This window comes from Anomaloglossus baeobatrachus, chromosome 11 (assembly GCF_048569485.1).
Source record: "Anomaloglossus baeobatrachus isolate aAnoBae1 chromosome 11, aAnoBae1.hap1, whole genome shotgun sequence".
In the NCBI taxonomy this organism is placed as follows: Eukaryota; Metazoa; Chordata; class Amphibia; order Anura; family Aromobatidae; genus Anomaloglossus; species Anomaloglossus baeobatrachus.
In genome coordinates, this window is record NC_134363.1 from 60,887,022 (window position 1) to 60,909,128 (window position 22,107).

The 22,107-nt window shown below is 49.2% G+C and overlaps 1 protein-coding gene across 5 annotated transcripts in view; it reads right to left on the reverse strand.

Annotated features, from left to right (window-relative positions):
- The window catches only part of PPP6R1 (protein phosphatase 6 regulatory subunit 1), a 206,548-nt gene that overhangs the window by 113,278 nt on the left and 71,163 nt on the right, over positions 1-22,107 (reverse strand). For 4 of the 5 annotated variants that reach the window (XM_075328120.1, XM_075328116.1, XM_075328117.1 and 1 more), the window contains exons 6-13: positions 21,975-22,087; positions 20,752-20,865; positions 15,789-15,951; positions 15,534-15,686; positions 15,319-15,453; positions 7,565-7,629; positions 6,595-6,710; positions 6,416-6,501 (exon numbers count right to left, since the gene is read on the reverse strand). In XM_075328120.1, the coding sequence (XP_075184235.1) occupies positions 6,416-6,501; positions 6,595-6,710; positions 7,565-7,629; positions 15,319-15,453; positions 15,534-15,686; positions 15,789-15,951; positions 20,752-20,865; positions 21,975-22,087 (945 nt within the window). The remainder of the gene's footprint in view (positions 1-6,415; positions 6,502-6,594; positions 6,711-7,564; positions 7,630-15,318; positions 15,454-15,533; positions 15,687-15,788; positions 15,952-20,751; positions 20,866-21,974; positions 22,088-22,107) is intronic. The other variant, XM_075328119.1, reaches the window with a different exon arrangement.

A 22,107-nucleotide genomic window follows, 5' to 3' on the forward strand; every position in this document is an offset into this window, starting at 1 on the left:
GAAAAGTTGATGATCCACCCGAAACTCTGGAGAGTCTTCAGTGCCACGTTCAGGCTGTGTTGGCATGCCTCTTGAGAGGGTGCCTTGATAAGTAGATCGTCTAAATACGGGATCACAGAGTGACCTTGCGAGTGCAGGACTGCTACTACTGCTGCCATGACCTTGGTGAAGACCCGAGGGGCTGTCGCCAGCCCGAAAGGTAGAGCTACGAACTGCAGGTGTTCGCTTCCTATAACGAAGCGTAGAAAACGCTGATGCTCTGGCGCAATCGGCACGTGGAGATAAGCATCCTTGATGTCTATTGATGCTAGGAAATCTCCTTGAGACATTGAGGCGATAACGGAGCGGAGAGATTCCATCCGGAACCTCCTGGTTTTTACGTGTTTGTTGAGCAGCTTTAGATCCAGGACGGGACGGAACGACCCGTCTTTCTTTGGCACCACAAACAAATTGGAGTAAAAACCGTGGCCTTGTTCCTGAAGAGGAACGGAAGTCACCACTCCTTCCGCCTTTAGAGCGGACACCGCTTGCAGCAGAGCATCGGCTCGGTCGGGCGGTGGAGAAGTTCTGAAGAAACGAGTTGGAGGACGAGAGCTGAACTCTATCCTGTACCCGTGAGACAGAATGTCTCTCACCCAACGGTCTTTGACCTGTGACAGCCAAATGTCGCCAAAGCGGGAGAGCCTGCCACCGACCGAGGATGCGGAGAGAGGAGACTGAAAGTCATGAGGAAGCCGTCTTGGTAACGGTTCTTCCGGCTGGCTTTTTTGGGCGTGATTGAGTCCGCCAAGAATCTGAGCTCCTCTGATCCTTTTGAGTCCTTTTGGACGAGTAGAATTGGGACCTGCCTGAGCCTCGAAAGGACCGAAAACCAGACTGTCCCCTCCTCTGTTGGGGTTTGTTTTGTCTGGGTTGCGGTAAGGATGAATCCTTACCCTTGGAGTGTTTAATGATTTCATCCAAACGCTCACCAAACAATCGGTCACGAGAAAAAGGCAAACTGGTTAAGCACTTCTTGGAAGAAGAATCTGCCTTCCATTCTCTCAACCACAGGGCTCTGCGTAAAACCACGGAGTTGGCTGACGCCACCGCCGTACGGCTCGTAGAGTCTAGGACAGCATTAATCGCGTAAGACGCGAATGCAGACATTTGAGAGGTCAATGGTGCCACCTGCGGAGCAGATGTACGTGTGACCGTGTCGACCTGTGTAAGGCCAGCTGAAATAGCTTGGAGTGCCCATACGGCTGCGAATGCTGGCGCCAACGACGCTCCAATAGCTTCATAGATGGATTTTAACCAGAGCTCCATCTGTCTGTCAGTGGCATCTTTAAGTGCCGCCCCATCTTCCACTGCAACTAGAGATCTGGCTGCAAGCCTGGAGATTGGAGGGTCCACCTTGGGACACTGTGTCCAGCCCTTGACCACGTCAGGGGGAAAAGGATAGCGCGTATCTTTAAGCCGTTTGGAGAAACGCTTATCTGGATAAGCGTGGTGTTTCTGGATTGCGTCTCTAAAGTCAGAGTGGTCCAGAAAAGTGCTTAATTTACGCTTGGGATACCTGAAATGGAATTTCTCCTGCTGTGAAGCTGCCTCCTCCGCAGGAGGAGCTGGTGGAGAAATATCTAACATCTTATTGATGGACGCTATAAGATCATTCACTATGGCGTCACCGTCCGGGGTATCTAGATTGAGAGCGGCCCCAGTATCAGAATCCTGATCAGTTACATCCGCCTCATCACACAGAGAGTCGTCCCGCTGGGACCCTGACCAGTGTGATGAAGTTGAGGGTCGCTCATAGCGAGCCCGCTTAGGTTGTCTGGGACTGCCGTCCGAGTCAGAGCCGTCACCCTGGGGTGCATGTGTCACCCTGGGGTGCATGTGCCACCCCCGGAGCTAGGAAGTGTTCCAGCTGAGGGGGACCAGGGGGCAATGAATCAACAGTGCCCATGGTCTGAGTTACTGGTCTAGACTGCAATGTTTCAAGAATTTTAGACATAGTCATAGACAATCTGTCAGCAAAAGCTGCAAACGCCGTCCCTGTCACCTGGACAGCATTCACAGGTGGTTCTCCCTGGGTCACCTCTAGCAGAGGCCCCGGCTGAGCAATTGCCACAGGGGCCGAGCACTGCACACAATGGGGGTCAGTGGAACCTGCCGGTAGAGCAGCCCCACATGCGGTACAGGCAGCATATAAAGTCCGTGCCTTGGCACTTTTGCTTTTTGCGGACGACATGCTGTTATCTCCTTGAGAAATCTAAGGAGGGTATATATCAGAAATCACCAGCGACCGTACAGTGTAAAGTATTGCCAGCACAAAATACAAAGTACACTATGGCACAAGTGGGGGAGAGCCCTTGAGGGCTGCTTACCGCCCGCTGAAAAGCGGGTGTGAGGTCGTAGAATCCCTTGTCTGGGTCTCCCAGCCTCCCCTCTGCAGCTCAGCGTGCAGGCAGGAATGGCTGCCGGCGTCCTGTGAAGAGGGGCGGACCGTGGGCGTGCCACAAACAAAAGTGCGGGAAACTGCGTCCCACTGTGCCTAGTGTAAGGGCTGGAGTATGTAAAACAGACTCCAGCTCTTAGCGCTGCTGGTCTGTACAGCGTCCCGCCCTCCTCCTGACTGGCAGGTCTGGGGGCGGGAACGATACGAACTAGGCCGCAAAAGCCGGGGACTGTAGTAATCTAGCGCGGCCGTCATATATGCACGGCCAGCGCGGAAGTCCCCGGCGCACCACAAATCCCAGCCGCGACGCAGTAAACACTGACCCCCGCGGCCGGATCGGCCGATCGTACTAAGTCTCCTCACTCAGCAGAGCTGTAGTGAGTAACGGCACAAGCGCAGCAGCGCTGTTTACCCCGGCGCACTAACACACCCAGCAATGCTGCAGTGTGCGTGCGGTAAGCACGGGGACACGGAGTACCTTAATGAAGCAGGGTCCTGTCCCTGAGGAAACTCCGCTCCGTATCCAGCAGGTCCTCCAGGGGCTGTGGATGGAGCACGGTCTCAGTGCCCGGAGACCGGTAAAGTCCCACTTCACCCAGAGCCCTAATGGGGATGGGGAAGGAATCAGCATGTGGGCTCCAGCCTCCGTACCCGCAATGGGTACCTCAACCTTAACAAACACCGCCGACCGCAAGTGGGGTGAGAAGGGAGCATGCTGGGGGCCCCCGTATGGGCCCTCTTTTCTTCCATCCGACATAGTCAGCAGCTGCTGCTGACTAAACAGTGGAGCTATGCGTGGATGTCTGACCTCCTTCGCACAAAGCATAAAACTGAGGAGCCCGTGATCCCACGGGGGGGTGTATAGCCAGAAGGGGAGGGGCCTTACACTTTTAAGTGTAATACTTTGTGTGGCCTCCGGAGGCAGTAGCTATACACCCAATTGTCTGGGTCTCCCAATTAGGAGCGACAAAGAAAAACATACTCCTAGGCTTCTTAGGAGAGGTAAACTGGTGTACCTCTACCAGAGAGGGTTGTTCCTCTGACTCATGTGGGTTGAGGTTCAGTACGGAGTTAATGGACGCAATCAAGTCACTAACATCCGCATCACCCTCAGACAAGTCAATGGGGTACATAGAGGCAGCGTCTGAGCCCACAGCAAACGAATCTTCCTCGCCCTGCACCTCGGCCTGTGAATCAGAGCCGTGGGACGAGGAAGGAGAAGGGTCCGTGCGTCTCCGTTTAGGGGGACGAGGTCCTAGGACATGCTCTGAGGGCTCTGCAGACGGAGCCGCAGAGACACCCTGAGAGGGAGGCTGATGCATAGACAGCAGCGTCCGGGACAGCTGCCCCATGGAATCGGCAAACGACTTGGAAAGAGCTTGTGAAAAGGATGCTACCCAAGCCGGGGGTTCCACCGTGGCCGGAGCAGCCGGAGGGACCCCTGAGGAGGCTCCAGGCTGAGACACAACCATATTAGGGCATCACAATGTGGGTATGTGCTTGGCTCTGGCAGAATGAGCTTGCACGCAGTGCATATAGCATACATGTTTGCAGCCTTGCTCCTAGTAACAGACATGCTGCTGTGGAGGAAGTTCTGCAGCCAAAACACACTCCTGTAGAAAGCCTGAGAGTGTAATAAAAGTCCACAACCAGAGGTTGTGGCTTACCAGCCCTGCTCTCTGTGTGTCCTCCGGATTTCACCGCTCCCCTTGAAGTGTCAGCCTTCCAGATAGTAGGCAGCAGCAGCATCCAGCGCTTCCCAGTGTAAGAAAACGCTGAGAAAATGGCGCTGGGAGAAGGAGGGGGGGCGTGTATAAGCCCAGGAGCGGGAAAAACAGAGGGCAGAGAGACACAGGGAGGTAGACAGGGGAGGGGACATCTCCCTAGAGAGGAGTGCCCTCCCCTCTGCTGGCCGGGCGGTGGGCGGCGCTGTATGTAAAACATGCAGAAGAAGCCAAAAACGAAACTAGGCCCAAACTGAAGCCGGGGCCTAGATTTTAAAGTGCGGCCGACGAGCAGGCACCGTCGGCGCGGTTCTCATGGGAAATTCCCAGAACCGGCCGAAATTAACAGTAACGCTAAAGCACATACTGTCCCCCTATAAAAGTACCCGGGACCCCTGAAAAAACGTCTCAATACTTAGCTTTGAGACGCAGGGCCATGTCCCTGAGTGGGGGTTAACGCTCCTTCCAGCAGGGACCAGACAGGGCTGCGGATGGAGACCGGCCTTCTGCAAGCAGAGAGGACCGTGGAGGCTCCCACTTCAAACAGAGCCTCGACAGAGGATGCGAAGGAGCTCGGCATGTGAAGGCTCCAGCCTTATTGAAATCAACCTTAACAGCACCCCGCAGAGTGGAGCGTGAAGGGACATGCCGGGAGTCCAGACTGGACCCGCTTTTCTTCCAAATCTTTAAAAATTAAAATAAAAATGAAAAAAATATCAGGAAAAGAAAATGTGTGTGATCCTCCTGGAACACAAAGCGTTGAACTGGGTAGATTGTCATCCAGGGGGTGTATATAGCCCGGAGGGAGGAGCTACACGTTTGAGTGTAGTGCTTTGTGTGTCCTCCGGAGGCGCTAGCTATACACCCATGGTCTGGGTCTCCCATAAGGAACGATAAAGAAATGAAGCAATAGCAAATGTGTACACTTTCATATTTATATGAACTTGATAAAGAGAATTATATTATATTATATATATATACCGTATTTTTTGTATCATAAGACGCCCTTTTCCTCATAAAAATTTGGGAGGAAAATGAGGGGTGCGTCTTAAAATCCAAGTATAGCTTACCAGGGGGGGCTGTCTGTGCGAGACCGGGTGCATACGGGTGGCCGGATGCCTGTGGCTGCGTACAGGCAGCTGGGTGCCGGCTGCCTCTCTGTGTGGGTGGGCGGGCGGCCTGCTGGCTGCCACTCTGTGTGTGCGGACTGCGGTGGCTGTGTGGCGGGTGTCACAGTGGGTCCGCGGTCCCGGTTTCAAATGATGGTGCCAGAAGTCAGCGCATGCGCAGATGGAGACCTTGGATGAGAGCTCAATCTGCGCATGTGCCGCTCCAGGCACCATCATTTGAAACTGGGACCGTGGACGACTGGGACACTCACCACACCGGCCTGCTCCACCACTGACCCGCCACCACCACTACTGACATGCCGCTGCTGCCACAGATCTGCCGCGGCTGCCAGCACAATGTCTGCCTCCTGTGACCCTGCTTCACCACCACTGCTGCCCCCTACGGTAAGACAACACCGGAGTATAAGACGGAACACATTTTTATTTTTTTTTACCTTTTTTTTATCTCTAAATTCGGGGTGCGTCTTATAAAAGGAAAAGTACAGTACATATTCTACATTTTTAAACTTATGTTTTTTCACATGAGTATTGTAAGGACAGGCACGGAGGTCTTGAGCAAACCCCATGGCAGTCATGGCAGCCTATTGACGACTCGCGATCACGACACGTCTTACGATCTCTGTCGCTTCAGTATTGCAGTGCATCAGTGTATGGCCGGAGTCACACTTGCGAGTGACTCATGCGAATCTCGCATTGTATCACCTGACATGGCTTGCCGCTATATGGACAGGAGCAGGTCAGCTGCATGTATTTCTATTCAGCTGAGAAGCTCCAGCTCGGAGAACAGCAGGCCATGTCGGGTGGTGTGATGTGAGTCACTTGCAAGTGTGACTCTGGCCTTTTACTTACCGTCAGCCTATTAGAGCTTAGGAAGCCCCTTGGAGCATTTCTTTTCTGTGTTTAGAACCCTTCATCATAGCATTGAGGGGGCATCATTGGCTCACAAAAGGGAATCATGTAAGTGATTAAATGGCCAGGATAATTTGCACTGTACATTTAATGTGCAAAACCCATCAGTGGGCAACCCACGTGTCCACAAGTGTAACAGTTTATAGTCTGAACAGGGAGCTACATTGTACCTGCTGCTCTTTCAAACATAAAAGTAATAGTACAAGGCGTACAAGGTCTACCGTGTTCTTCTTGTTTGTGTCTGTGAGAGATCCCGTAATGAAGGCTTCCCACTGCTCCTGCTGCTCATCTGGGAACTCTGTATAAAAGGGACAATATTAAAAACCTTTTAATATGACAAATATGCATTGCATAATCTATACCGATATTTCCATTGAACGTCTGCAGTCACCTTTAATTAGCTGGACAATGAGAGCGTTATTAGGTCCTTTTTCAGAACTTTGCACCAGTGCATTTGCGATTTTAGTGAGATGACCCATAAAGCCTTTCCTCCGGCCGCCTTCTGACCTGAAATATTAACAGAGTAGATCTAAGGAAAACCAATAATGAGCAGATTTATTCACACCTAAAAAAGCAGAAATAGGAAATCATAGCTTTACAGTGGGGTCTATAAGCAGAGTTTAGAAGGTCTAAAATATTTTCAATGAATGGACAACCCCTGCCTGATTGTGTCAGTGTCCCGCGTAAAATTAAAAACCCTCTATTCTCACCTGTCAGGGCGGCACAGTTCATGAAAGGTCAACGATGCTATTCTCGGGCGCTTGAACTTTTGGTGTCACGGGACTGCTGCAGTCATACTTTGGACTTAGTTTCATGGAATAGTCAAGGTCTGCAGCTGATCTGCACCCATTGATCATCTGCAGTGGTCACATAACACAATGTTAAGTGGCCAGATGAGAACAGCAGCGACAACATCACAGGAGGAATAAAGCTCAGATGGGCGATCAAAGAATGTTTGGTTTAAGATGGGGCACTGATGTGATCAAAGGGGTTTCCCCTTTCAAAAAAATGTTCGGAAAGCCCCTTTAACTTCTACATATTAGTGCTACTGAATGCAAGGTTTGGCTGCGTTCTAGAACGCTGCGCTCCCTTTAAGAGACATTTGCAGAATAAAAAAGTGCAAAGGGTCATCCATTTCTGCAACATCATTACACAATGTTAATTTGCATTTTTTACATATGTAAGGATCACAAAGTGTTGCATGAATCATAGTTACAAGGTATAACACACAAGGGGAAAATCTTGTCAATGACTATGCCCCCCCCTTAAAGGCACCTACAGCTTTAGGAAACCAGGGATACCATTTCAGAAACCTGCAATTAAATAGTTGAAAAAGTTCTTGTGATGATATTAACACCTACTGTTCCTTCTCGTTATCGTCCCATGATGAAAGGATCTTCTGCACTAGCTGGCATTTCTGTAGAAGCTGATATTGAAAGAGAAGAGCATTAACTAGAAATATCTAAGGCCTGGACTGACAATATTCAGCAATCAGCCAAGTTACAATATTCATTTGCTTCAGGAAACCCATTCTATGTGGAAATAGAAGTACAGACCTTTAAACATACATTTTATCTGGTACATCTACAGGAGCCTACAAGGGACAAAGCCCCCCAAAAAAGAAAGAAATCCCACAAGAAAAAAAAAGGACAAAAAAATAAATAAAATAAATTATAAAATTAGGGCCTTTGACTAGAACTACATATACGAGGGGCTGCTGATAGGTCTTTGGCTTTGTGATTTTTGTTTTTGTTTCTATGGTAAAGAATGTTACATCACATTAAAGCCTTATGTGTAATACATGTTTTCAAAGAAGGGAATTTTGTTACTTACCGTAAATTCCTTTTCTTCTAGCTCTTATTGGGAGACCCAGACGATTGGGTGTATAGCACTGCCTCCGGAGGCCACACAAAGCAATTACACTAAAAAGTGTAAGGCCCCTCCCCTTCTGGCTATACACCCCCAGTGGGATCACTGGCTCACCAGTTTTAGTGCAAAAGCAAGAAGGAGGAAAGCCAATAACTGGTTTAAACAAATTCACTCCGAGTAACATCGGAGAACTGAAAACCGTTCAACATGAACAACATGTGTACCCGCAAACCAACCAAAAATCCCGAAGGACAACAGGGCGGGTGCTGGGTCTCCCAATAAGAGCTAGAAGAAAAGGAATTTACGGTAAGTAACAAAATTCCCTTCTTCGGCGCTCTATTGGGAGACCCAGACGATTGGGACGTCCAAAAGCTGTCCCTGGGTGGGTAAAGAAATACCTCATGTTAGAGCTGCAAGACAGCCCTCCCCTACGGGGAGGCAACTGCCGCCTGCAGGACTCTTCTACCTAGGCTGGCGTCCGCCGAAGCATAGGTATGCACCTGATAATGTTTGGTGAAAGTGTGCAGACTCGACCAGGTAGCTGCCTGGCACACCTGTTGAGCCGTAGCCTGGTGTCGTAATGCCCAGGATGCACCCACGGCTCTGGTAGAATGGGCCTTCAGCCCTGACGGAACCGGAAGCCCAGCAGAACGGTAGGCTTCAAGTATTGGTTCTTTGATCCATCGAGCCAGGGTGGCCTTAGAAGCCTGCGACCCTTTGCGCTTACCAGCGACAAGGACAAAGAGTGCATCCGAACGGCGCAAGGGCGCCGTGCGGGAAATGTAGATTCTGAGTGCTCTCACCAGATCTAACAAATGTAAATCCTTCTCATACCGATGAACTGCATGAGGACAAAACGAAGGCAAAGAGATATCCTGATTAAGATGAAAAGAGGATACCACCTTCGGGAGAAACTCCTGAATGGGGCGCAGCACTACCTTGTCCTGGTGGAAGACCAGGAAGGGAGCCTTGGATGACAGCGCTGCTAGCTCAGACACTCTCCGAAGAGACGTGATCGCTACCAGAAAAGCCACTTTCTGTGACAGCCTAGAAAGTGAAACCTCCCTCAGAGGCTCGAAGGGCGGCTTCTGGAGGGCAACTAGTACCCTGTTCAGATCCCATGGATCTAACGGCCGCTTGTACGGGGGTACGATATGGCAAACCCCCTGTAGGAACGTGCGCACCTTAGGAAGGCGTGCCAAACGCCTCTGAAAAAAGACGGATAGCGCCGAGACCTGACCTTTAAGGGAGCCGAGCGACAAACCTTTTTCTAACCCAGATTGCAGGAAAGAAAGAAAGGTAGGCAATGCAAATGGCCAGGGAGACACTCCCTGAGCAGAGCACCAGGATAAGAATATCCTCCACGTTCTGTGGTAGATCTTAGCGGACGTGGGCTTCCTAGCCTGTCTCATGGTGGCAACGACCCCTTGGGACAATCCTGAAGACGCTAGGATCCAGGACTCAATGGCCACACAGTCAGGTTCAGGACCGCAGAATTCCGATGGAAAAACGGCCCTTGGGACAGTAAGTCTGGTCGGTCTGGTAGTGCCCACGGTTGGCCGACCGTGAGCTGCCACAGATCCGGGTACCACGCCCTCCTCGGCCAGTCTGGGGCGACAAGTATGACGCGGCTGCAATCGGATCTGATCTTGCGTAGCACTCTGGGCAAGAGTGCCAGAGGTGGAAACACATAAGGGAGCCGGAACTGCGACCAATCTTGCACTAGGGCGTCTGCCGCCAGCGCTCTTTGATCGCGAGACCGTGCCATGAAGGTTGGGACCTTGTTGTTGTGCCGTGACGCCATTAGATCGACGTCCGGCACCCCCCAGCGGTGACAGATTTCCTGAAACACGTCTGGGTGAAGGGACCATTCCCCTGCGTCCATGCCCTGGCGACTGAGGAAGTCTGCTTCCCAGTTTTCTACGCCGGGGATGTGAACTGCGGATATGGTGGAGGCTGTGGCTTCCACCCACATCAGAATCCGCTGGACTTCCTGGAAGGCTTGCCGACTGCGTGTCCCCCCTTGGTGGTTGATGTATGCCACCGCTGTGGAGTTGTCCGACTGAATTCGGATCTGCCTTCCTTCCAGCCACTGCTGGAAGGCTAGTAGGGCAAGATACACTGCTCTGATTTCCAGAACATTGATCTGAAGGGTGGACTCCTGCTGGGTCCACATACCCTGAGCCCTGTGGTGGAGAAATACTGCTCCCCACCCTGACAGACTCGCGTCTGTCGTGACCACCGCCCAGGATGGGGGTAGGAAGGATCTTCCCTGTGATAATGAGGTGGGAAGAAGCCACCACTGCAGAGAGTCCTTGGCCGTCTGGGAAAGGGAGACTTTCCTGTCCAGGGATGTTGACTTCCCGTCCCATTGGCGGAGAATGTCCCATTGAAGTGGGCGCAGATGAAACTGCGCAAACGGAACCGCTTCCATTGCCGCCACCATCTTCCCGAGGAAGTGCATGAGGCGTCTTAAGGAGTGCGACTGACTTTGAAGGAGAGCCTGCACCCCAGTCTGCAGTGACCTCTGCTTGTCCAGCGGAAGCTTCACTATCGCTGAGAGAGTATGAAACTCCATGCCAAGATACGTTAGTGATTGGGTCGGTGACAGATTTGACTTTGAGAAGTTGATAATCCACCCGAAACTCTGGAGAGTCTCCAGTGCAACAGTCAAGCTGAGTTGGCATGCCTCTTGAGAGGGTGCCTTGATCAGTAGATCGTCCAAGTAAGGGATCACAGAGTGTCCCTGAGAGTGCAAGACTGCTACCACTGCCGCCATGATCTTGGTGAACACCCGTGGGGCTGTCGCTAGACCAAATGGCAGAGCTACGAACTGAAGATGGTCGTCTCTTATCACGAAGCGTAGAAAGCGTTGGTGCTCTGTAGCAATCGGCACGTGGAGATAAGCATCCTTGATGTCTATTGATGCTTTGAGACATTGAGGCAATGACTGAGCGGAGGGATTCCATCCGGAACCGCCTGGCGTTGACATGCTTGTTGAGCAGTTTTAGGTCCAGAACAGGACGGAATGAGCCGTCCTTTTTTGGCACCACAAAGAGATTGGAGTAAAAACCTAGACCTCGTTCCTGAATAGGAACAGGGACCACCACTCCTTCTGCTCTTAGAGAATTCACCGCCTGCAGAAGGGCATCTGCTCGGTCGGGATGTGGGGAAGTTCTGAAGAACCGAGGCGGAGGACGAGAACTGAACTCTATCCTGTACCCGTGAGACAAAATGTCTGTTACCCACCGGTCTTTGACCTGTGGCAGCCAAATGTCGCAAAAGCGGGAGAGCCTGCCACCGACCGAGGATGCGGAGGGAGGCGGACGAAAGTCATGAGGCAGCCGCCTTGGAAGCGGTACCTCCGGTTGCTTTCTTGGGGCGTGAGTGAGCCCGCCATGAATCAGAGCTCCTTTGCTCTTTCTGAGTCCCTTTGGACGAGGAGAATTGGGGCTTGCCCGAGCCTCGAAAGGACCGAAACTTTGACTGCCACTTCCTCTGTGGAGGTTTGCTTGATCTGGGCTGGGGTAAGGAGGAGTCCTTACCTTTGGACTGTTTGATGATTTCCGCCAATTGCTCACCAAACAGTCTGTCTCCAGATAATGGCAAGCTGGTTAAACATTTTTTAGAAGCAGAATCTGCTTTCCATTCCTTTAACCACAAGGCTCTGCGCAAAACTACAGAGTTGGCAGAAGTCATTTAGGTACGGCTCGTAGAGTCCAGTACCGCATTGATAGCGTAGGTCGCAAACGCAGACATTTGCGTAGTTAGGGACGCCACTTGCGGCACTGCTGGACGTATGAGAGAGTCCACCTGTGCCAGACCAGCTGAAATAGCTTGGAGCGCCCACACGGCCGCGAATGCTGGAGCAAACGACGCGCCGATAGCTTCATAGACAGATTTCAACCAAAGGTCCATCTGTCTGTCATTGGCATCTTTAAGTGAAGCCCCATCCTCCACTGCAACTATGGATCTAGCTGCAAGCCTGGATATTGGAGGGTCCACTTTTGGACACTGGGTCCAGCGTTTGACCACGTCAGGGGGAAAAGGATACCGTGTATCCTTAAGGCGTTTAGAAAAACGCTTGTCCGGATAAGTATTATGTTTCTGGATGGATTCTCTGAAGTCAGAGTGGTCCAGAAAAGTACTCAATTTACGCTTGGGATACAGGAAATGGAATTTCTCCTGCTGTGCAGCTGCCTCCTCTGCAGAAGGGGCTGGGGGAGAAATATCCAACAGCCTATTGATGGCCGCTATAAGGTCATTTACCATGGCGTCACCATCTGGCGTATCCAAATTGAGTGTGGCGTCAGGACAAGACTCCTGATCACCCACCTCTGAACCCTCATATAGGGACCCTTCTCGCTGAGACCCTGATCCACGTGATGACGTGGAGGGTCTCTCCCAGCGAGCTCGCTTGGGCGGGCTGGGACTGTCATCGGAGTCAGAGCCCTCAGCCTGTGATGCCTGGGACCCCCTTGAAGTACGGATTAGTTCCAACTGAGGGGGACCGGGGAACATAGACACAGCAGTGTCTATGGTCTGAGCAACTGGCCTGGACTGCAAGGTTTCCAGGATTTTTGTCATGGTCACAGACATTTTATCAGCAAAGACTGCAAATTCTGTCCCCGTCACCGGGGCAGGGTTCACAGGCGTCTCTGCCTGGGCTACCACCACAGTAGGCTCTGGCTGACGAAGTGCCACTGGGACTGAACATTGCACACAATGAGAGTCGTTGGAGCCTGCTGGTAGATTAGCCCCACATGCTGTACAAGTAGTGTATACAGCCCGTGCCTTGGCACCCTTGCGTTTTGCGGATGACATGCTGTTGTCTCCTCAAGCAATATAGGGTGTACAGCCAAGAAGCGACCTTACAGTGCAGTATTAAATATATCTAGACACAGCAGTGTCTATGTACAGTGACAAATATAACACTGTGGCACTAGAGGGGCTGCACGTATGTGCTGCTTACCGCCCGCTGAGTGCGGGTGTGTGGTCGCCAGAACCCCTTAGCCTGGGTCCCCCAGAGCCTGCGTGTGTTCTCCAGCCAGACTGCATGTGTATAATGGCTGCCGGCGTCCTGGGGAGCTGCAAGCCTGGGGGCGGGCCTAGGGCGTGCACAGAGAAAAAGCGCGAAGCCTGTGTCTACTGTGCTCAGTGAGAGGGCTGGAGCATGTAAATCGTGCCCCAGCCCTCGGCGCTGCTGATTGAATAACGTCTCTCCCCTACCCTGATTGACAGGGTGGGGGCGTTAACGAAGCGGAGCTAGGCCGCAGAAAGCCGGGGACTAAAGTTAGAAGCGCCGCCGCCGTAAAAGCGCGGTCGGCGCGACCCCGGCGCACTACAAGTCGCAGCTGCGCCGCCGCTCCAGGGGCGGTCGGCGCGGCGATCCACACACATAAAGTCCCCCAGAAATCTGCGGGGACTATAAGCCCAGCGCACAGCGCTACAGTCCCCGGCGCACTAGCACACCCAGCAAGCCTGGAGTGTGCGTGGCCTGCCATACGGGGACACAGAGTACCTGAAAGTTGCAGGGCCTTGTCCCTGAACGGCACTCCCGCACCACATCCAGCAGGTTCTATGGGTCTGTGGATGGAGCCCGGCCTCAGGGCTTGGTGGCCGGTAAGATCCCACTTCCTCAGAGCCCCTCAGGGGGATGGGGAAGGAAAACAGCATGTGGGCTCCAGCCTCCGTACCCGCAATGGGTACCTCAACCTTACAAACCGCAAGTGGGGTGAGAAGGGAGCATGCTGGGGGCCCTAGTATGGGCCCTCTTTTCTTCCATCCGATATAGTCAGCAGCTACTGCTGACTACAAACAGTGGAGCTATGCGTGGATGTCTGACCTCCTTCGCACAAAGCAGAAAACTGGTGAGCCAGTGATCCCACTGGGGGTGTATAGCCAGAAGGGGAGGGGCCTTACACTTTTTAGTGTAATTGCTTTGTGTGGCCTCCGGAGGCAGTGCTATACACCCAATCGTCTGGGTCTCCCAATAGAGCGCCGAAGAAATGTTGTGTTTGTTGCTTATGGCAGCAGTGTTCTACGCACGCGGGAAAACAACATGTCAGAATCTAATGCGATATTCACAGCAACAGAGAGCAGAGGAGGGATAAAATCAGAGAAAGATATTCCTGGTGATATGTCGCAGACATTGGGGGATCAATGCCCTTCATATTCCACAGATAAAAACTGGGTTGCCAAATGTAAAACTTGCCACTTCAGCCCCAATGATGAGGAACGTCCTGGACGCCCGAGAGTGGTTGTTGTTCTGGAGATCGTCGATGCTGAGCACAACCTCATACTAGAGAATCCATGAATTTCAGCTAAAGCAATAGCAGACATCATGGGGATTTCCCATGAACATGTTTGTGTCATTATCCAAGAACATTTGGACATGAAGAAGCGATCTGCAAAGTGGGTCCCCAAATGTGTGACAACAGATCATAGAAGCTGTGAGTGACAACTTCCCGGCCATTTGTCAGCGTTTCCGGACTGATAAGAACTTCCTGGAGTGACTGGTCACTATGGATGAAACCCGGATTTATTTGCATGACCCTGAAAACAAGGAGCAGTCAAAAGAGTGGAGGCACAGTGGTTCTCCTCGATCAAAGAAGTTCAGGGTGCAAAAATCAGCCACTAAGGTGATGGCGTCTGTGTTCTGGGATAAAGGAGGGAGTGCTGCTTGTGGACTACCTTCAAAAGGGTTCCACCATCAATGCAAGGTATTACATTGAACTTTTAGACCAATTGAAGGCAGCTCTGAAGGCCAAAAGGCGCCGCAAGCTGTCTACAGGAATCTTGTTCCTACAAGACAACATCTCCGCTCACACTGCACAAGTGACCACGGCAAAACTGGCAGAGGTGGGCTTCCAGCTGGTGACCACCCACATTGTTCACCAGATCTAGCTCCCTCCAACTATCATCTGTTTCCAAACCTGAAGAAACACCTCAAGGGAACCAAATTTCACACCATTTCTGATGCTATGCCTGCTAAGGCACAACAGAAATCCTTCTTTTTGCTAGGCTTACAGAACTTGGAATACTGATGTAAGAAGTCAGTCATCATCAATGGAGAGTATGTGGAATAAATGGAAAGTTTCATCCCCCTATCTCGTTTCTTTCTGGGTAAATCCAAAGACTTATCAGCAGCCCCTCCTACTAGATGAGTAGAAGTGATAAAAATGTGTAAAATAAATTTATATTTCTTCCCCTTAAGCTAAAAAAAATAAACTTCTAACATTCTTACATATTTGACGAGCAAGTTCTCCGGTGGGTCGCTCTCGTTGGCATCTTCGATTGCGCTTGAGTTCAGGATGTTGGTGATACAAGCCTCAACTTGAGAGTGTAAAAAATTGTTGTACATGTACGTGAAATATAAATCCTGATGGGAAGAAATTAAAAAATGGTGAAGGGGTGATTTCCTTCAATGTGATAATTTATATGTACTACCCGTAAAGTTACCAGCATAGTGTTGACTGCATCCAGCTCAATCAGCTCTTGGTTTAAAGGCATGTTGTTTGCATTGACTGCACTCGTCAGCAATTTCACCACATGGAGCCGAGTATTGCCTAATGGAGGATCAAGCACACCCCACGTGGTCTGCAAGCTCTCCTTCTACAGAAAGAAGGGACACAAGAAAAATAATAAGGTACAAGGACAGAAAACAAAAAAAAAAAATAATATTGTAATTAAATAGTTGGATGCTCCTGGTTTTACCTTGGGAGGATCGATGAGGAGCTGATGAAAGTCTTTTAAACTCTGCTTGATGGCCAATAAGGTGCCTACGCTGGCCTGGGTATTGCAAGAATCTATACCCGGATTAATCTCCAGCTGACCCTCCAAATTACAGTAAAAAGCATTCATTCCTCCTAGCTCAGCTCTGCAAGACAAACAGTCACATGAGATACTAAACCATCCTCAGAAGCAATTAGAGGAGTTTTTGTCATTAGTAGTTGAGAGAGAAACAATTTTAAGCCTTAACAGGGTTATTACAAGTTCAGCAAATAAAGGTTATTTTTTTTGTATAATGGACCTCCATAGTAATGGCCAGTGTGCACTATCATTACACCGTGTGCAGAATTATTAGGCAAGTTGTATTTTAGAGTATTTTTTTTATTATTGATCAACAACTATGTTCTCAATCATCCCAAAAGACTCATGAACATCAAAGCTTAATATTTTTGGAAGTTGGAGTGGGGTTTTTTTTAGATTTGGCTATCTTAGGAGGATATCTGTTTGTGCAGGTAACTATTACTATGCAGAATTATTAGGCAGCTTAATAAAAACCAAATATATTCCCATCTCACTTGTTTGTTTTCACCAGGTAAACCAATGAAACTGCACAAAATTTAGAAATAAACATTTCTGACATGCAAAAACAAAACCCAAAAAATTAGTGACCAATATAGCTACCTTTCTTTCTGATGACACTCAGCAGCCTACCATCCATAGATTCTGTCAGTTGCTTGATCTGTTTACGATCAACATTGCGTGCAGCAGCCACCACAGCCTCCAGACACTGTTCCCAGAGGTGGACTGTTTTCCCTCCCTGTAGATCTCACATTTTATGAGGGACCACAGGTTCTCTATGGGGTTCAGATCAGGTGTCATTTTTTCATATTTCAGACATGTACTGGCCATTCACGCTGTGGAGTACATGGATGCATGTGATGGAGCATTGTCCTGCATGAAAACCATGTTTTTCTTGAACGATACCGACTTCTTCCCGTAGCACTGCTTGAAGATGTTGTCTTCTAGAAACTGGCAGTAGGTCTGGGAGTTGAGCTTCACTCCATCCTCAACCCAAAAAGGTCCCACAAATTCCTCTTTGATGATCCCAGCCCATACCAGTACCCCACCTCCACCTTGCTGGCGTCTGAGTCGGAGTGGAGCTCTCTGCTCTTTACTGATCCAGCCTCTGGCCCATCCGTCTGGCCCATCAAGAGTCACTCTCATTTCATCAGTCCATAAAACCTTTGAAAAATCAGTCTTAAGATATTTCTTGGCCCAGTCTTGACGTTTTATCTTATGTTTCTTGTTCAAAGGTGGTCGTTTTTCAGCCGTCCTTACCTTGGCCATGTCCCGGAGTATGGCACACCTTGTGCTTTTTGCTACTCCAGTAACGTTGCAGCTCTGAAATATGGCCAAACTGGTGGCAAATGGCATCTTGGCAGCTTCATGCTTGATTTTCCTCAATTCATGGGCAGTTATTTTGCGCCTTTTTTGCCCAACACGCTTCTTGCGACCCTGTTGGCTATTTGACATGAAACACTTGGTTGTTCGGTGATCACGCTTCAAAAAGTTTGGCAAATTCAAGACTGCTGCATCCCTCTGCAAGACAGCTCACAATTTTGGACTTTTCAGAGCCTGTCAAATCTCTCTTCTGACCCATTTTGCCACAGGAAAGGAAGTTGCCTAATAATTAAGCACACCTTATATAGGGTGTTGTCATTACACCGCACCCCTCCTCATTACAGAGATGCACATCACCTGATTTACCTAATTGGAAGTTGGCTCTTAAGCCTATACAGCTTGGAGTAGGACAACATGTATAAAAGTATCATGTGATCAAAATACTCATTTGCCTAATAATTCTGCACACAGTGTATATAGAGTAGGCTCAAGAGTCCACCCCTCTCCATCCAATACAGGTACCAGCTATGCCATATAGGAAGGAACCAAACAATGAGTGACGTGATCAGATCAGTCCAACCATTTAGATGCTGCTCTCATCAGTGACAGCGGCACTTAAACATTAAGATGGCCAGGTGATAAAGATTGAAGATCTGCACCGGAAAAAGCTTTTCCCCTCGACACTCTAGGGCACAAATATCACACTTAGGCCCACAGCCTGATTTTCTATGACCCAAGATGCCAGGCGCTCATTATTCTGTATGGAGGACTATGTGGGGTCCATTATTCTGTATGGAGGGCTATGTGAGGCCCATTATTCTGTATGGAGGGCTATGTGAGGCCCATTATTCTGTATGGAGGACTATGTGGAGCCCATTATTCTGTATGGAGGGCTATGTGGGGTCCATTATTCTGTATGGAGGGCTATGTGGGCCCATTATTCTGTATGGAGGGCTATGTGAGGCCCATTATTCTGTATGGAGGGCTATGTGGGGCCCATTATTCTGTATGGAGGGCTATGTGGAGCCCATTATTCTGTATGGAGGGCTATGTGGAGCCCATTATTCTGTATGGAGGGCTATGTGAGGCCCATTATTCTGTATGGAGGACTATGTGGGGTCCATTATTCTGTATGGAGGGCTATGTGGGCCCATTATTCTGTATGGAGGGCTATGTGGGCCCATTATTCTGTATGGAGGGCTATGTGAGGCCCATTATTCTGTATGGAGGGCTATGTGAGGCCCATTATTCTGTATGGAGGACTATGTGGAGCCCATTATTCTGCATGGAGGGCTATGTGAGGCCCATTATTCTGCATGGAGGGCTATGTGGGGCTCATTATTCTGTATGGAGGGCTATGTGAGGCCCATTATTCTGTATGGAGGGCTATGTGAGGCCCATTATTCTGTATGGAGGACTATGTGGAGCCCATTATTCTGTATGGAGGGCTATGTGGGCCCATTATTCTGTATGGAGGGCTATGTGAGGCCCATTATTCTGTATGGAGGACTATGTGAGGCCCATTATTCTGTATGGAGGACTATGTGGGGTCCATTATTCTGTATGGAGGGCTATGTGAGGCCCATTATTCTGTATGGAGGACTATGTGAGGCCCATTATTCTGTATGGAGGACTATGTGGGGTCCATTATTCTGTATGGAGGGCTATGTGAGGCCCATTATTCTGTATGGAGGACTATGTGAGGCCCATTATTCTGTATGGAGGGCTATGTGGGGCCCATTATTCTGTATGGAGGGCTATGTGGGGCCCATTATTCTGTATGGAGGGCTATGTGGGGCCCATTATTCTGTATGGAGGGCTATGTGGGGCCCATTATTCTGTATGGAGGGCTATGTGGGGCCCATTATTCTGTATGGAGGGCTATGTGGGGCCCATTATTCTGTATGGAGGGCTACGTGGGGCCCATTATTCTGTATGGAGGGCTACGTGGGGCCCATTATTCTGTATGGAGGGCTATGTGGGGCCCATTATTCTGTATGGAGGGCTATGTGGGGCCCATTATTCTGTATGGAGGGCTGTGTGAGGCCCATTATTCTGTATGGAGGGCTATGTGGGGCCCATTATTCTGTATGGAGGGCTATGTGGGGCCATTATTCTGTATGGAGGGCTATGTGAGGCCCATTATTCTGTATGGAGGGCTATGTGGGGCCTATTATTCTGTATGGAGGACTATGTGGAGCCCATTATTCTGTATGGTGGACTATGTCGGACCCATTATTCTGTATGGAGGGCTATGAGGCCCATTATTCTGTATGGAGGACTATGAGGCCCAGTATTCTGTATGGAGGGCTATGTGAGGCCCATTATTCTGTATGGAGGGCTATGTGAGGCCCATTATTCTGTATGGAGGGCTATGTGAGGCCCATTATTCTGTATGGAGGGCTATGTGAGGCCCATTATTCTGTATGGAGGACTATGTGGGGCCCATTATTCTGTATGGAGGACTATGTGAGGCCCATTATTCTGTATGGAGGACTATGTCGGACCCATTATTCTGTATGGAGGACTATGTGAGGCCCATTATTCTGTATGAAGGACTATGTGAGGCCCATTCTGTATGAAGGACTATGTGAGGCCCATTATTCTGTATGGAGGATAAGTCGGACCCATTATTCTGTATGGAGGACTATGTCGGACCCATTATTCTGTATGGAGGACTATGTCGGACCCATTATTCTGTATGGAGGACTATGTCGGACCCATTATTCTGTATGGAGAACTATGTCGGACCCATTATTCTGTATGGAGGACTATGTCGGACCCATTATTCTGTATGGAGGGCTATGTGAGGCCCATTATTCTGTATGGAGGACTATGTCGGACCCATTATTCTGTATGGAGGACTATGTGAGGCCCATTATTCTGTATGAAGGACTATGTGAGGCCCATTCTGTATGAAGGACTATGTGAGGCCCATTATTCTGTATGGAGGATATGTCGGACCCATTATTCTGTATGGAGGACTATGTCGGACCCATTATTCTGTATGGAGGACTATGTCGGACCCATTATTCTGTATGGAGGACTATGTCGGACCCATTATTCTGTATGGAGGACTATGTCGGACCCATTATTCTGTATGAAGGACTATGTGAGGCCCATTATTCTGTATGGAGGACTATGTGAGGCCCATTATTCTGTATGGAGGGCTATGTGAGGCCCATTATTCTGTATGGAGGAGTATGTCGGACCCATTATTCTGTATGGAGGACTATGTGGGGTCCATTATTCTGTATGGAGGGCTATGTGAGGCCCATTATTCTGTATGGAGGAGTATGTCGGACCCATTATTCTGTATGGAGGACTATGTTGGGCCTATAATTGTGTGTGGAGGGCTATGGGGGGCCCATTATTCTGTATGAAGGGATATGGAGGGGCCTAAATGGCCGCTACCCAATATCACTTCTGAGTAGACTATGCTCATAGAGGCAAGATACATTTTTGCAGCGGGTCTAATTTGAAGGCGGTTTAAAAGAGAACGTCTGCAAGGTTCTGTGTGTGAGACATAATTGATGACGGCGCTTACCTTGGCCTACGCGGCTCCAATAAAGTTAGAAGTACTTGGATGCCATTTACAATCACAGACTCATTATGATCCCCATCAAACATGTTACTGAGAAGCTGCTCAATAGTCTCTTGTCTGTAAAAAAAAAAAAAAAAAAAAAAAAGAAAGGAAGATTCTTTTTAAAATAGATGGCAAAAATAATCCATTTTAGAATTTGCTTCCAGTAACACAGCAATAAACTACAGATCTGTGAAGGTTGTACTGCTGTGAATATCTGACATTTACAGCTGTGTTTTCAGGGCCAAAATTCTGTGCTGATTGTTATGGATTAAGCCACATTCACACATCAATGTCAGTTTTTACATCAGTGACTAATGGACTGGTTTTGTTTTTTTTTTATCTCATGGGTCATTCAAGCAGTGTTTCATTTTTTCCCCCCTCACCCATTATGAAAAAATGGAAAAGGTTGAGTGAGGTTTTATTTATCTACTAGCTGTAGTACCCGGGCGTTGCCCGGGATAGTAACTATCCATCTTCGAGTTTCGGGCTGTCTCTCATTCCAGGGCTGTCTCTCATTCCAGGGCTGTCTCTCATTCCAGGGCTGTCTCTCATTCCAGGGCTGTCTCTGTCTCTGTCTCTCACTCACACATAAGCTTCTTATACTAACAGTTTATTTTGTTCCTATTGCAACCATGACAGTTGCTATTAATAGCCCGTATCTCCCAGCTCCATTCAGATTAATGGAGGCAGAATTTTAGAGAGTAACTGTAAAGCGCGGGGTTAAATTTTCCCGTCCAGTCTATGACGTTCCCTGAGTCACATGAGGCGCCTGTGGAAAATTTCGTGATTGTTTATGCGCCGGTGCGGATTCCTTTAGCGGACACACACGGACACACACACGGACACACACACGGACACACACACGGACACACACACGGACACACACACGGACACACACACGGACACACACACACACACTCCGCTTTATATATTAGATTGACTCAATCAGTGAAAGTCGAATGGAAAACTGATATACAAAGTCAGTCACCAGTGTTTCATTTGTTTTGTACAGATCCCAATAGTCTATAATGATAGAGAATAGGACGTGTAAGAGTCGATCGGCCAAGAGGCTCGGATCTGGTTTTAAAACAGTTGTTTGTATGAATCAATGAAACAGGTTTATATAATAATAATAATAATAATAATAATAATAATAATAATAAATGTAAAAGCGCATGCCTTACTTCTCCAGAGTAGCCAGCAATTGGTCGGGTTCAGGACTATCCTGAATCTGGATCATCTGCTCCCGGCTCAGCCGAATAATATCACAGAGTGACTGGGAAGCGTTGGAATGTTGCTGAAATGATAAAGTCTTAT